This window comes from Lindgomyces ingoldianus (genome assembly GCF_010093535.1).
Source record: "Lindgomyces ingoldianus strain ATCC 200398 unplaced genomic scaffold BDR25scaffold_58, whole genome shotgun sequence".
Lineage (NCBI taxonomy): Eukaryota > Fungi > Ascomycota > Dothideomycetes > Pleosporales > Lindgomycetaceae > Lindgomyces > Lindgomyces ingoldianus.
The window spans coordinates 125,812-141,688 of NW_022985219.1; the positions used below are offsets into that span (position 1 = coordinate 125,812).

Below are 15,877 nucleotides of genomic sequence, written 5' to 3' on the forward strand. Positions count from 1 at the left end.
TGGGGAATTATTGGCCTTAAATTTTCATTCGTGTGGTTTGGACAGTATGCTGTCAACTCTCTAGGACCTAGAATGGAACGATGGCAGGGGCCAGTGACCCCCCACATTTCTCTCTGATTCTTGGTGTCCCAACGACCTACCATGCCTAGGTCCTGGCATGGAGCTTTGCCCGCCTTATCCGGAACTCCCGTCGATCAGTGCATGCTTCAAACGCACGCTGAGATGAGCCTCCTTCCTCTTGCCTATCATGTCGTAGGCAACATCGTCTATCGTATATCTGAGCCCCATCTGTAGCGCCCGTGCCCTCATTAGGATTCATTTCCTCCATCGATTGTTCTCCAGTCATGCTAAGCGCCAAGGCATCGCGTCGACTGAGAGCAGAAGCAGAGTCACCAGGTCTGCAACTTTATTCCGGGTCAATCTCGTGCGATTTCGCCCCGACTTCCTAGCTCATCTGCCCCTTGCAGATCCAGACGGTTTGAGGGAGACTGGTTCCGGTCGAGATCTGTGAGCGAGATTCGATCTACCATATTCCAGCTTCTCTCTGCAATCATCAGCAATTAAGACATAATAGAGGATGGGCACCTTTCCTTTACCGTTCAGGACCACCCCAGGGCGCTTCAAATAATGTTCCCGTCGATCCGATGAGCCAGTGAGCTTTCTCTACAGCTCTCCATGGCTTGGGTCGCGGCTATCCCCGCACTCAATCCGCAATTGAGCTTGCCTGCAGCCACAATGTGGCAGGTTTGCATATAAGATCTCGTTTTCTCCCAGTGAAGATTCTTGTCTCCATCGAGCAACTGGTCGTTCTAATTCCAACATGTATCGAGCACTCGTCTTCGCTTCTTCCCTTCTCGCCCTGGCCCAAGGCCAATTGGTTGGCAAAGAGCAGACGGAAACCCACCCAGGTATGACCTGGCAGTCATGTTCTTCAAAGGGTAGCTGCACCACCAAGAACGGCAAGGTAGTATTGGACGCCAACTGGCGCTGGCTTCACACCAAGACTGGGTTAGTTTTATAGATTCTCACTCATAGTGAGAGTACTCCTAACTTGCACTAGGTACACGAACTGTTACACGGGCAACGAGTGGAACGCAACCCTCTGTGCCGATAACAAGGCGTGCGCGAGCAACTGTGCCCTTGATGGAGCTGACTACAAGGCTACTTACGGCATCACCGCGAGCGGTAATTCCTTGAAGTTGACGTTTGTCACGAAGGGATCCTACTCCACCAATATCGGTTCCCGCACCTACCTAATGAAGGACGACTCCACGTATGAGATGTTCAAGCTCTCTCCAGACCAGGAGTTTACTTTTGACGTGGACCTATCGAACCTTCCATGTGGGCTGAACGGTGCTCTGTACTTTGTCTCTATGGACGCCGATGGTGGCATGAAGAAGTACTCTACGAACAAGGCAGGTGCCAAGTACGGAACTGGATACTGCGACGCCCAGTGCCCACGTGATCTTAAGTTTATCAACGGAGAGGTATGAATCCTTCTGAAGATTGAAACGGGCCACAGAAAGACTCACATAACGTATAGGGAAATGTCGAAGGATGGACCAAGTCATCCAACGACCAGAATGCTGGTGTCGGCGGCCACGGCTCCTGCTGCGCGGAGATGGATATTTGGGAGGCCAACTCCGTGTCCACTGCCGTTACTCCTCACTCCTGCTCCACCATTGAGCAAAGCCGATGCGAAGGCGACAAATGTGGCGGAACTTACTCTGCTGAGCGCTATGCAGGTGTTTGCGACCCTGATGGCTGCGATTTTAACTCCTACCGCATGGGAGACAAGACCTTCTATGGTAAAGGCAAGACAGTTGATACCAGCAAGAAGTTTACCGTCGTCACTCAGTTCGTTGGCTCAGGCGCAAACATGGAGATCAAGCGTTTCTACGTTCAAGACGGCAAGGTTATTCCCAACTCCATGTCCCAGATTGCTGGTGTCGACGGCAACTCCATCACGACCAAATTCTGCGACCAGCAGAAGCAGGTCTTTGGCGACACCTACACCTTCAAGGACAAGGGTGGCATGGCCAACATGGCCAAGGCTCTCCAGCAAGGCATGGTTTTGGTTATGTCACTTTGGGATGACCACTACTCTAACATGCTCTGGCTTGACTCCACCTACCCGACGGACAAGGATCCTAGCGTTCCCGGAATTGGCCGTGGTGAGTGCGAGACTACCTCTGGTGTTCCTGCCGACGTTGAGTCCAAGTCTGCTTCTGCTTGGGTGACCTACTCTAACATCAAGTCCGGTCCTATCAACTCCACCTTTGGTTAGATATAGACAGTTCTTCTAGAGTCAAGATTCAAGAAATTGAATAGAAAAGCAAGGCGGAAGAATGCGGAGAATGATGATAGAGGAGGCTGGCTATAGCCCTGTAGAGATGCGAACTTATGTTCACAAAATTCACCTGCTCCTGTAAATATTTTGTGACCATTTGAATCATGTAGAACATAAAAGAGTATCTGGAGACAGAAATTTGCATTCTAAATGCCCTCCTTTATTCTAGCAAGGTGCTTAACAGATCAACTCCATTTTAATTACGTTCAACGTTATGTGGTACCATGGTGTACAGACTATGTTCATGAACGCTAACTTGGGCACTAAATTTTATTAGCGATTAACTCCGAGGGGAAAACGAAGTCCATTGAAATCAATTTCCGCTTTTGGGCCTGAGCAAGCACGTAGGCTAAGTGTTGGCCCGAAAATAAGACAACCGGTGTCCTAGATTCGGGCCACTCCACTTCTCAATGGCTCAGTTCTTCGGACATGGCGCAATTCTTGACTCCAGTGTCACTTATTCAGGCCTTTAAGTTCATCTAGACTTTCCTTTGAAAATAACCAGCAAATTGATATTGATAAGGTATGCTATGCTTAACCTACAGGGATCTTCACCCATTTTTGGCACTTTTTCAATTTCAGCCTCGACTTCGTGCAGTTCACGGGGAGCCCCATACGCCCTAACAATCCAATTTTTCATAAATTCTTTCGATTTCTCTCTCTTAAAATGCTAGCGTTTCCTTATCAGCAGTAATATAGAGGATAGGATTATTCTCACTTTCATAACTAGTAATATAAGGAAGGAAGAATGCCACAGATGTTAGATAAATAGCAGATCCAAAGTTTTTACAAGAACTATGAGGATTTACAACAGGAGTTAGCCTATATTTTGGTAGCTTAGATATACCACTGTTATTCCTCACTGGCGTGATGATGCGCTGAAGGATATAGACAGCGTGCCCAATAGGCCGTACTACTGACAGTACTGAGTACGGTGTACGGTTGATTTAGACCGTACAAACGTACAGCAATCTTCTGTCAGTGCGTACAATAGCTGTTGCCCTAAGTACTGTCTATAGTACAGTGTACAGTTAGCATTTTAGGATAGCTTATAAGGCTTAATTTAGTGTTTTAAAGAGCTCTTACTAGAGAAGCTGCTATAAAGGGCTAATTAGTAGAAAATTTTATGTGTAACACTAATTTAGCTACTTAAAAGAGACTTTACTTACCTATCTAGATAGTATAGCTTATTAAAATTAGAATAATGCCTATTACTAACTACTTTTTATTATAGAATTGCTTATTTACACGCTTTATAGCCTTACAGGCCTTATTAAGTTAATCTAGTGTTGCTGTTATACACTTTATAAAGTCTTAAAAGCTTAAAAAATTAAAAGTAATCTATAACACTTTTACTAGCTTATTTTATAAAGCTACACTACTTGCTAGTAATAAGTAATTAAAGAAGTACTTAAAGAAGTGTAATTATAATGCTAGCACTAAGTTTAAAATTAACTAGAGTAATATATAGCTATTAGATTTAAAAAAGACTTTACTAGCTATGTAATTAGGTTACTAAGTAAAAAATAAGAAAATAATAAAAAGTAACTATAAAGTCTTAAAAGTGTAGCTTTATAAAGCAGATTTAATGCTATATAAAAAGTAAAGTAAAGTTATACACCTTTAGCTCTACTATTAGTGCTATAAGTAACATTATAAAAGCGCTATAAAGGTAGTTAATAGTTATAACTATATAGTAAAGCATTTATAAAAAGAGTATAAAGTTAATGTTAATAAAAAGCTTTTACTTAATAGCTCTTAGGCTCTTTAGCACCTATAAAAGGTAGCTAAAGTAGAAGTAGTAAGCTTATTACATAGGCTATCTTATACACCTTAGCAGGAAGGCCCTCTGCGCAGTGCCCTAGTAGATTAGGTTATAGTGCAGGATTAATTATTTAAAAACACTATTTTTATAAAAACCTAAGGCCTTATTAGCTAAAATTACATAGATCTTCTTACTACTTTTTTATAATTATACACTATGCTTTTTACTAATATTTAGAATGCATTTATGCAGCAGAAGTAGAAGATTTTAATAGTACTAAATTTAGCATTATTAAAAATTATGTTAAGTGTAGATATGTAAAGTAGTAGAAATTACTTTTTGTTTTTTATAGTAGTAGCTTATTTTATTAGTAAGTGTATACAGGCTACTATTACTACTTTTCTATAACACTAACTTTGCTAGATGCCTTGCATAAATAATAAGATCTTTTTATTAGATTTAAAAACTTTTATAGTAACTATACTAAAAGTATATAAGCCTTTAAAGTAGCTACTACTATTATTAAATATAATATTATATTAAAATTTAGTTACTTTATTAGAAATAACATGTTAAATAATAATAATAAGCTTATCTAAAGCCTTAATAATTACTTAAATCTGCTGTATAAGCTTAATAAGCAGCACTAAATCTACTACGCTAGCCACACTATCTAGGTAGTTATAAAGGCTATTATATATAGTAAAGGTGTTACTAAATTTAAGCAGGAGCTTACTAGAGCTACTCTCTATAATTAATTTAAGCTATATAAAAAGCGCAGTGTTGTTAGGCGTCTCTATAACTTTATAAACAGCATTCTAGCCTTACATAAGCGCATAAGGCTTTTTAACACTATACAGAGAGACCTAGCTAAAGAGGACCTTATTTAGAAGTTTAGTACACTTAATCTTATACATAATAGTAAAGTACACTAGCACTTAGTATATCTTATGCTTCTATGCTGCTTTAAGCTTAAAGAGGTAATTAGCTACTTCTAAAAGTAATAAAAAAGCTTTTTTAATGCTAAGAATAAAGCTTACTATGCTAGATTTAACACTTTATTAAATCTTATAACTAAAGATAATTAAAATAAGATTAAGCACCTTATAGGCTTTTTAAAAAAGTTTTATTAAATAATAAAAAAACTTAAAGGTAATAGCTTATCTAGCTTACTTTAGCAAATAATTATAAAGCTATAGTGCCTCTAAATTTACTTTAATTAGATAGGTAACACTTTTACTAATAAGCCTAGCTTTTTTTACTTTAAAAGTGCTATTTAGTTTAGCTATTAGAAGCTTATAACTTACTAAAGTAAGCTAATTCTTAAGCTTTTAGCCTTATATTATATAGTAGCAACTATACTTTATTCTTAGCTGTAATTACTGTAGTTTTAAACCTACTAGCGCTATTATAAAGCCTAGATTAATAAAGTAACTTAGTTAATAAAAATAATTTTTACACAGTACATAAATACTAAAAATAAAAATAAAGATAAAAATAAAAATAAAGCTAAAGCTTTATTTTTAAGGTGTTATAAACTACTTAGTAGTAACTATTATAACATTAATTATAAGAACTATCTTACTGTTAACCTCTCTCTTATAATAAATAAGTGCTTATATAAGTGTAAAAGGCTATTAAATAAGCTGTAATTTTACTATAATGCTATACACCTTAATCTCTACAAGAATTACTTATTACTATATAGAGATCCTCTATAGTAGTAGCTTACTAGAGGTAAATTAAGCTATTTTATTTTTTATAAGATTACTTTTAATTTTTTTACTATTCTAGCTACAAGCTGTAAGTATAAGAGGTGTTTTAGTGCTACTAGCTATACTATAACTAATAATTATAATAACCTATTAGGTGCAATAATTAAGGCTATACAGCTGCAGAAGCACTAGATTAAACACTAAATAGTAAGGAGCAAGCTCCTAGCTCTAGCTGCTCACGTTACTAGGGAAAATAGCCTTATAGGGAGCTATTAGGCCTTTAACTCTGCCTCTCTTATAGTATAGTGTATTAATAGTTACAACGTACATTAATTGTACAGTACTACCTATACAGCTTATTTTAAACAGTGCAGTTACTGTCTGTACAGCTGCCTCTCCTCCTCACGACCGTACGTACGTACAGGCAATCTCGTCCGTACAGGCCTCAAAATCTCCTAATCGTACAGTAGTACGGACTGTTGGGCACGCTGGATATAGATTAGCAGGAACTAACGTAGCGTCTCCCGAGGTTCTATCACGGCATCAACAGACCGGCAAATACATCGAAGATTTCAGAGCACGCGATTCAGGATCAAACCCTTCAGAAGACCCCACTCAGCCGCGTGAACTCTTGTAATCCTCGCTAGCGCAGCGTAGATTCATGCGAGTAGACTGCTGTGAGAGAATTTAATCGCGATCAGACATAAAAAATGAGGGATGTGTCGATTCCGCAGATTCCGGCATAGTGTATCCTGTGCTATAGACTGTAGTATAAACTCCTGGCGAGAATGCCCTCGCAGGGTTTCCTATGAGACGTGCTATTGCGCCGCCTTGGATTCAGCGCTACCAACGAGGTGTAGTACAATTGGGCGATTTTAAGGCCTGTACAGGTGATATTTTGAGTATGTTTGTACAGCAGGGAGGAGGAGAGATTAGTGTACGTATTGTATCTGTTATGACTCACATCATCTGTACACGTACAATTTTCTATATAATACACATCTAACTTCGTAATTGAGGCCGAAAGCCACAAAGCACGCATCACAGGATAGCAGGAATTCTGAACTCTGTTATCAAAAATTTCGAGCGAGAATGGGCTGCAAGTCTCCTAAAAAAAATGGGACTGATTAACAGAATTTGGACTTTGAGGTGAGTTGAGGGTGAGCAACGTGAGCTGTAGCGGTTTACAGCTTGAGCAGAGGTTGAGACGAAGTTCTCGCATGAGCTGAGTAGGGGTCATAGGCCTACTATATACTGTACGAAAAAGGAGCTAGCCCTAATAAGTGAATACCGCAGTACATGGGTATAGTATCGCGTGAGACACGTGCGACAGAAGTTGAGCCGGACGTAATTTTTTTTTATCATAGCTATTTACAACTCTCCTAATATAGATTGTATTAGGGACGCGCTAGCGGATTTACAGCTACTAAAACCAAAATAATAATAATTAATATTTCTATCATATTTAAAACGTATAGTGGTTAGAAAACTTAGCTATTAAAACGTTGGTAAAATAGTTACGTTTCAACAGAACGTAGCAATAAAGAATAAAAAGAAATAACAAGTAAATGAATGGCTAAAGAAAAATCTAGTGTTGTATACTCTTACCGCTACCTTTAAAGGTTTTCTAATAACTAGTAGTTATAGAGAATAGATTGTAGTATTTCTTTCTACACTTCTTTTACTATTACACCTTTCCTTTTCAGCTGTCTGACCTTTTCTTCAGCCTCTTCAGCCTTTGCGGGCCTTGCTGCTAGATTGGAATTGTATCCTCTTACAGCCTTCTCATACCACCAAAGCGCCGACTCTTCATACTCTAAAGCATCGTAGATCTCTGCAAGATCTAGAGCCGCCGCCAGAGTATCCTCATCTAACGGCCCCATTTTAGCCTCAAACCCCTCAGCGCAGGCCTTCTGTATCTCTAGCGCAGTGTCAATCTCTCCAAATTCTAGCTTAATCGAGCACAGTACGCTCATGGTACGCAGCTCTTGCCTTTTTGCCTCAGCATCTGGGCTGCGCTGGAAACCTGCCAATGCTTGTTGCGTCCACCGCAAGGCCTCTTGTGAATTGCCTAGCTGGAGATGCAAGTTTCCTATCCTGCGCATGCAGCACAGCGCGCTGATTGTATCGAGCTCGGAGCTATGTTTGTATTCGCGAAGGGCCTGTTCAAACGCGGCGATAGCCGCGTCCAAGTTGCTCTCGTTCTCATGTGCCGTGCCCATGCGGATTAGGGCGCCAAGTTTCCAAGATTCATCATCTTCGCTGTCGACAAGAATCTGCAGATACGCAACGGCGGCCTTATTATTGTAAAGCTCAAGATGTGCGTCCCCAATTCCGGAGATCGCTTCGTGCCGGATACTGAGCAGATCAGGCGTCTCAGGAAGGCATTGGGTAGCCTCTAAGGCTTCTTCAAGAAGGCTCAACGCTTCGTATTGCATGTGCTGTCTTTGGTGAACCTCCGCTAGTTTCATGAGAAGACGGACGCCCATGGGCTCACTTCTGTCAAGGAGCTGGCGGATCAGTTCGCGCTGCTCCTCAAGGTCGTTCAGCGTGTCGGTTTCTTGGTGGATTTTGATGCAGATATTATGGATCTCGATAGGGGTGTTCTCAAGTAAGAAGTGGTCTTTAGGGAGAGAAGCCTGGGCCTCATCTTGAACCTGTTGAAGAATATTTAGCGCTTCATGATTCTTGCCTTGCTGTGCATTGATGCAACCCATTCTCCTTAACGCTACTAGGCGCGACTCTGTATCGACGCTCTCTCCAAGGTCCATGAGTCTTTTGGACCATACTAGAGACCGCTCATTCTGACCATTTTCCCACGTGACAAAGCCCAGCTGGAAGATGATCTCAATGATCGATTTATCTGTAGCTGGCAGTGCTTTCTCCTTGACCGCTAGAGCGCGCTGAAAGTATTCTATGGCACAGTCAAACCTTTCGAACGCCAAGTTTGCATTGGCGACATCTACAGCCGCCTCCACGGTCTTCTCGTGCTCCATCCCGAGCTCTCGTTCATAAATCTTAAGCACCTTTTCGAACCACGAAAGCGCATTCCCACACATGTCGAGCTGCTGGTAGCACATGGCGATATTGCTCATAACAATGGTTCCGGCTGTCGCATTTCCCTTCTCCTCATTCTGGATCCCCTTGAGCGTAATGAAGTAGAAGTCCAAAGCTTCACGCCATTCATCTATATCCCAGTACGACTCTGCAAGCTGCGATGCCGTCGCCGTTGTCGTGCTATGAATTTCTCCATACTTCATCTGCTGTCCCTCGAACGCTTCACGTAGTAGAGGAATTGCCTTCTTAGTCTCACCTTGCGCACGATATACTGCCGCTAAATGAGCCTTGGAGCTAAAGACTGTAGGGTGGTTCGGACCGTCCCTTTGGATGCGATCCTGCAAGACTTCTTCGTGCAGTTCCGTGGCCACCTCGTACGCACCTTCCTTTTGACAAATTGTGGCGAGTTTAAATTTCGCCGAGAGTGTGGTTGGGTGCTTCTGCCCGTACTTGGAGGTACATTCGTCGATACCTCGTTGGACGAATTCCTTCGCCTTTTTCAGATCAGCGAGTTCCTCGTGGACTTCTGCGATCTGAAGAATTGTGCAGACGGTATGAGGGTGGTTCTCGCCTAGCTTGATTGTGCGGCCTTGCAGCGCCCTGGTTAAATACCGGAGAGCCGTTACTGGCTCCGATCTCTTGAGGTAACAAACACCCAATTCATGAACAGTCTGGAGAGACGTGGGGTGTGTCCGCCCAAATATAATTTCCTGCCCATGCAGGGCTTCAAGGAACCAAGAAATCGCAGGCTCGAGTTGCTTGTGGCGCTCATAGGCGTCACCAAGTTTGCACATAACACTCAGAGTTTCGGGGTGGTGATTACCGTGCATGGTGCGGACCTCTTCTAGTTTGATTTCATACGCGTCGATTTCTGGATACGATGATGCTGGAGGGGTGCCATCTGCAGACGGCTGGAAGTTTGTAGAATCCATAGATTCCTCTGAGCCTTGTTCTGTGTCCTGAATAGCGCGTTTTATATCCTGAATAGCCATCCGACTCTCCTTGGTTAGGCGGTGGTCAGAGCCTAATTTAGTTTCCCTTATATCAAGGAGGGCAAGGTACTCCGACAACACTAATTGAGCTAAGGGCAACCCTGTATCCGTATTTCCGAGGTGAAGATGAATTTTTGCTATATCGGCTTGGATTGCCAAAGCAGCTGTGGAGCCCCCCTTAGGCATTTGTCGGTATTTCAGGAGGATTGACCCGTACTCTTGTAAGGCTACCTCCGATTCGCCAGTTTTGTTAAGCATACGGGCAATTCTGGTGGCGGTTGGCAAAATAGATGGATGATTAGGCCCCAGAGCGTCGTTATTTTCTCTTCCGGCGAGTGACTGCTGATAGTAATCCAAAGCGTTTTGCCATCGTGACTGTATCTCAAAGACACTGGCAATGATATCAAGGGTGTTCAGGGTCATGAGATGGGTTGGCCCTAGAAGAATTTCCTGCGCTGCCAGTGCTTGGTGGTAGTATTCAAGTGCAGGCTCTAGTTGATCGGCGTTTTGATACGCTTTCCCTAGCGCTTGCGCTGCCATAGCACTCTCTATACTTGATAGTCCCGAAGCGGCAGCCTCCTTGGCCGATAAGTCCTTAATCAGCGTACCAATGCTGCCAGGTACTGTCGCTAGAGAACCCGATGAAACACTTGGGGAGCGCTGAGTAACTCTAGAACCAACAATGGCAGCATTTTGTGCATTCAATATTTGGGTTCTATGCTGGATATTGTCTCCTGCAGGTCCATTGGACTTGCCACAAGCTAGTGCCTTATCAAATCGACGGGCCAGGTCCGAGACGGAGGGTTGCCCATTGCCCAATTCGGAGCTGACATCCGATACTGATGCTACTGACAATTTGCGGGTGAAAATGGAGCTTGAATCACTAGGCCCCCGACTAGCAATGGAGGAGGTGGAGCTCGGAGAGACTGGGGCCTCGGAAATCTCGTTGGAACCATTGCTACTTCTGAGCGAAACAAGATATGACTCTAGAGCCTTCCGGATGTCAAGGAGCTCCTTTTTGATTTGACTGCTATCAGCGCTGTCAAGAGTTAGTGACAACATAAGTCTCATTGCTCCGGTTGAAGAGGCTAACCTTGCGGAGACGTTGAGTATCAGTGCCAAAGATTTCTTTTGCGCCTGAAGTCGATATAGGATTGCCTGAATTTGCTTCTCGCTAAAGAAGTAACGGTATCGCATCTGCAAGGCAGCTCTTTTCCCCTTTGCAGCGTTGGATGGGATTAATGTGGTAATGAGGACATTTAGTTCATCCAGTGTGGTTTGCGAGTCCTCAATGATGGAGCGTATTTGCGTCGCAATCTCGGCATTCATAAGGTCGCTATCTTGAGCCCCATTGACAACCTGGCCCACTCTCTCAATGACAGCTTGCACCGAGCTGTACTCTTGGTGCAAGTTCTCAATGCCCTTGGGGGCTCCCCTGACAACAGAGAGCACATTGCGAAAAACAACTGCGACGGCGCGACTGGTGGAAACTGGATATCGTTTAGCAGATTCGTGTAAGAGAAGTGGTGTAGGGACTTACGAAGAGTGAGCACTGAAGCCGCCACAGAAATGGGCTCCATGACGAAACAGTAATACACCCAGCGAAGCTCTCGAGAAAATAGAGTTGGGGGAGGGCAAGGACTAGGGGAAGGAGACTATGGATACAGCATACAGAGATGAGAGATGGTAGAGCCTGCCCGAAATGTCCAGTGGCAGCGTGGATACTTTGATGGGCCATGTGTACATAAATGGGGCGACGTGGAGACGACTGTCGGTCCGCCTTGGGAGCCTGGGACGCCCGACGAGCCTGGTGAGCCTAGGAAGGCGAATACTGGGAGGTTGCGAGTGGTGGAGAAGGTACTAGCCAGCTCGCTATGAAGAGCCGACGTCGCCAAAGCCGCCGAATTGGCCAATCAGAAGGCGTGTAGCTGACTTCCACTTCACAGAGATATACCCAGCCTCCACCACCGATCCGAAGACAATAGCAACAACAAATCATGCATAGCGCATCTCGTAAAACAAAGGTAGTGCAGCATCGTGAATGGTTTCAGCTCTTAGTATTGCGAAATCTACTGCCTGTGTAATTCTATTGATTATTAAAGCCTTTAGCCTCTCCCAACCACGAAACCTTCCGAACGGGACTATATGGTATAAGAGTAATATTACGTAGTCAACTGGCTTTGTACGCCAGCCTTTTGACAGAGCGCGTCATTGGGCTCACTTTACAACGCCTGGACGGACGACGTCCTGCCTCGTAGTGACTTAGTCGCGTCTATTGCCCTTGAAATCACCCTTCTCAACCAAGCTAGCAAGCGCTTCAGTCGCGAAGATACGTACCAGGAAAAGTGTCACCAGCAATAGACGGCTCAAGGCGTTGCCGCGAAAGTGTTGTATCGCACGATTAAAGCTGATGGGTAGAGCGTATATGGAGTTGCGAGAAGTGAATTAGGTGGTGATAGCCAAACTAGGTCGACAGCTCGGAGGTGGATAAAATTGTCCTAGTATTAATATAGTAGGTGCTCGGACTAAGTAGGGTTATGGTGTGACTTATGGACCCACCTTCACCCTCGATATAGTGTCACGTGAAACAAAGTCACGTGCGGAATTTTCTCCGTTAGGAGCGCAACGGTCAATTCATGGCCCATTTCGGCCTTGCTATTGGGAATTTAATCCAACTCCACGATCTTGAGGGCGCACGTCTATATTTTCTTAACCTTCTAAACAAGATTGAGGAAACTTCAACTTAAGTACCCTCCGTTTCCGATTACGTTTTCCTTGTTTTTCGGAGTCCATTAGGCTGAGAGTTCCTATGGGCCAACTGACTGCTGAATGCCAGAAGCGCTAGGTGAATTTGATCACCGATCTCGGAAACGCAGAGAAGTCGCTGACAACATACTTCGCTAATCTAGAGAGGCATAAGTTCTGTATTGAGGCTGACCATCTCATCACGACTGGGAATTAGATTCTGTATATGACGAAGGTTAGGAAAAAGCGTCTGCAAAGATTTGCCACATTCCTATCAGTCGACGAGCTACTGTGGAGTCAGTACGTCTTTCATTTCACTTCTGCGACGATGAAGAAATTGGACGAAGGGAGCAATCAACACACTGTTTTATTTAACGTTCTGTAAGATGGACAATATGGAGTGACGACCGCCATGGTAGATTGCAATGGTATATCTCGAAAACATTCATCTCGCAATGTCAGGGCCAAATGTTGTTGGCGGATGATCTGTCAGAGAAACAAAAGGAACGCACCAACAAGAATCTTGTTTGGTATGACAAACAGTACCTTTGGGTGAGCAGGGTAATCCTACAGGAGGATGGATATGTGTAGCTAGATCTTCTGCTACATGATTCAGAAGACTAACTTTACTGCGCGAGAAAGTAAGGCGCCCAACCCCGCCTGCAGTAACTTCGCTCCTATCAAACGTGCGAACCGTACATGGTGTTTAATAGAACGTAGTACTGTTCCTACTATTATTCATAGTAACAATCTCTTGGCAGTTAGAACAAAAGTGAATTGCCTTCCGTTACTGTACAGTTAATGAGGCTATAGTTACTGCAGTAACTGCCTATACTATCTATTGTTAGTACAGAACAGTGAAGTAACTCCTTGCACTTAAAGCTCGCAGCCAGTTTAACACTTCGCAAGCTCTTGTTGTCTTAAAAAGTTAAAGGCTGCCTCTAGGAACTCTTATAATTAAGGCCTTATTACCTTATTCTCTAGTGTTTTTATTCTTATAAGTTTCCTAAGGACTCTCGCCTTAACAACATTAAATAGGACAATATCTAGACTTGCGACCTCCAGCTGAAACCTAGGGCCTTAGGTATTGTGTGAAGAGCTTAACGCGACTATATTAGCAAGATTGTGTTAAAATTAAGCCCTCTAGAGCCTCTAGTAACACTAGTTACTGCAGTAGCTGCACTAAGCAGTAAATTTACTATTAATTAACTTAGTAGTAACTGTTACTGCCTGTAAGGCTGTTTTAATTTACTCTTTACGTAAGAACAAAACTCTATTGCTGCTAGTAACGCCTTAAAAACACTATTAACAGTAACGGTTACGTTCTACTATACACCATGGAACCGTAAAGAAGGCGGGGAAGTCAAAGTCAACAAATCTCTCTGTATGTTCACTACTCTTGCAAAAATCAAAAACTGAAATCGATCGCTTGATCCTGCAGGCCATGATCCCCGCTGCCTTAAGATGTTCCAACCAGGAATTTCTGCTGCTGCAAGCTTGCAAAGTTGTGCTGCATTCTCTGGCAGGAACTGGATTCGTTGAAAAACAACTGGAGTGAATACTAGCATATCCTTATGGTCTGGATCGAGGATTCCGAGTTAGTAGGGGATCCTACCTTCGCGAAAGAATTCGAGGGTAGTGGAGGAGCGATTAAGGCGGAGAAAACGGTACTAAACGCAATCTATGGACACTTTGTAGAATTGGATGGCTAATATATTTAGCTCTAAGAAGTAGCTGCCCACTTCATGTTGTGCCTACAAGCAAACTACACCACCTGAACAAATGATGCTATACTAGAATACTTAGACTATTTCATCAAAGAAGAGAAGGTGAAAGTCCAACCTGGACAGGGCCATGCACAGCTGGAAGCCTAGCAGAAAGAACGAACACAGTATAAGGAATTCCTTGATGCCTTTTTCGAGGCCTGACAGAAAGGGACAGCGAGTGATTTTCTAGATGGAATTGGTGTCTACAACCTTGTCCGGAAATTTTACAGCATGAAGCATTACGGCGAGACTCTCCGCGATATCGCCAAGGACGTGGGTAAGGTGCTTGCAGTCACAGAGACCCCCGAGGTCTAATCATGATGACATACTTCCACCCCCTGATACACTACCTGCTATGCTACCTATTTACCTGCGGCTTAGTCACTTGCTACCTAGCTCACTGCTTTGCAAATATAGACCATTAGATACACTCTTTTAGCAATCAACCCAGTTCTTCATCTTTGCGCCTACTAAAGCTCCTCCACAAGCTTCGCGTAAGGCTTATACGAAAACGTTTCGCGAAAACCCACGCTACACCCGACCCAAACATTACTAGACAGGACGTGGGCTGTAAATGAGGCTAAAACTACGTTTGGTACATACTGCCTCCCTCCCGAACTGTGCGTCAGACATCCTTCACCGCGCACACCGCGGGTTCGCAGAATGATAAGGCATCTATCAATGGGCTAAACGCTGAAAAAAATCCATGGAGGAAAGCACGGCCAGCATTCCAACAGGGTGCGAACTAAAACCAAAACAAGAATCTGCTGCTCGATAATATCGCAGGGTTAGAGCTGATTGATAGTAGAGTCCATGGAGCGGTCAATTAGGTAATGAGAGACGACCTAGGTAGATTGAGGTGAGGTGTGAGGTCTCTGGAGCTCGAGAGAGCTCAGAGGTAAATATATAGTAGCTAGAAGAGCGCTAGTCCTAAACAGGAAAAGGGTGAGAGGTGAAGGACCCACATTCACCCTGCGCTGGGTCACGTGAACCAGTTTCACGTGCGACAGGTAATGGCGTTGATCTCCTGCTAGAGGATGAGATCGAAGAGATAAATGGGCCCCAGACGGGGAGGAAAACACAACAACAAGTGACCTCCATGGCAAGTTTCAAGTTGGACAACAAAGAAGGGCGAATCTGTGAGTCCAGGAGAGCCGAGCAAGAAATCAGATCTCTTCTTTAACAACTCCCATGAGCAGAGCAGAAGAGGATTGTCCGCCTCCATATGATCCGAGCCCAGCATGCCACACTGACCCCAATCCCACATATCCGGTGGCTCCTGCTGGAATTTCCTGGAGTAGGTTGTCTTGATTCTTAACTGAGTGAGAAGTAAAACAAGTCAGGCTGGTTAAGCATAGGTATTCTAAAGAAGATATTTTTTGTAAGAAGTAATAGAGATACAGATAGAAATACTTGTAAGCCTTTCATGTATCGACGCCATTGCTGCTAACAACTTGTATTATTCTAGTTAATGCAAGTAGACCTTG

General features: G+C 43.5%; 3 protein-coding genes across 3 annotated transcripts; 2 read left to right on the forward strand and 1 right to left on the reverse strand.

The window, feature by feature from the left end:
- Positions 1 to 482: 482 nt before the first annotated feature.
- Positions 483 to 2,301, forward strand: BDR25DRAFT_108096 (1,4-beta-D-glucan cellobiohydrolase-like protein). Its single transcript, XM_033683529.1, has 3 exons — positions 483 to 1,008; positions 1,061 to 1,487; positions 1,544 to 2,301. The coding sequence occupies exons 1-3, from the start codon at positions 821 to 823 to the stop codon at positions 2,285 to 2,287; spliced, it is 1,359 nt and encodes a 452-aa protein (XP_033540394.1). The 5' UTR covers positions 483 to 820; the 3' UTR covers positions 2,288 to 2,301.
- A 6,677-nt stretch (positions 2,302 to 8,978) lies between these two features.
- Positions 8,979 to 10,941, reverse strand: BDR25DRAFT_383627 (TPR-like protein; the record flags this gene model as incomplete). Its single annotated transcript, XM_033697835.1, has 2 exons — positions 8,979 to 9,413; positions 10,140 to 10,941. Coding segments are annotated over 2 exons (1,237 nt in total), but the record flags the coding sequence as incomplete, so codon positions are not given.
- Positions 10,942 to 11,920: 979 nt separating this feature from the next.
- On the forward strand, positions 11,921 to 15,708 carry BDR25DRAFT_362720 (uncharacterized protein; the record flags this gene model as incomplete). Its single annotated transcript, XM_033696624.1, has 23 exons — positions 11,921 to 12,048; positions 12,084 to 12,144; positions 12,185 to 12,319; positions 12,348 to 12,362; positions 12,413 to 12,454; positions 12,498 to 12,576; positions 12,628 to 12,666; positions 12,716 to 12,759; positions 12,842 to 13,005; positions 13,044 to 13,176; positions 13,241 to 13,348; positions 13,976 to 14,161; positions 14,190 to 14,318; positions 14,461 to 14,515; positions 14,566 to 14,667; positions 14,700 to 14,770; positions 14,830 to 14,884; positions 14,947 to 15,014; positions 15,053 to 15,128; positions 15,177 to 15,211; positions 15,244 to 15,288; positions 15,349 to 15,529; positions 15,587 to 15,708. The coding sequence occupies 23 exons, from the start codon at positions 11,921 to 11,923 to the stop codon at positions 15,706 to 15,708; spliced, it is 2,073 nt and encodes a 690-aa protein (XP_033540396.1).
- Between the last annotated feature and the right edge of the window lie 169 nt (positions 15,709 to 15,877).

Bases quoted from the DNA above. Each gene is read 5' to 3' on its own strand.
- BDR25DRAFT_108096 (XM_033683529.1), top strand. From the start codon at position 821: ATGTATCGAGCACTCGTCTTCGCTTCTTCCCTTCTCGCCCTGGCCCAA. The intron at 1,009-1,060 runs GTTAGTTTTATA...AACTTGCACTAG, and splicing joins TGGCTTCACACCAAGACTGG to GTACACGAACTGTTACACGG. The intron at 1,488-1,543 runs GTATGAATCCTT...CATAACGTATAG, and splicing joins TTAAGTTTATCAACGGAGAG to GGAAATGTCGAAGGATGGAC.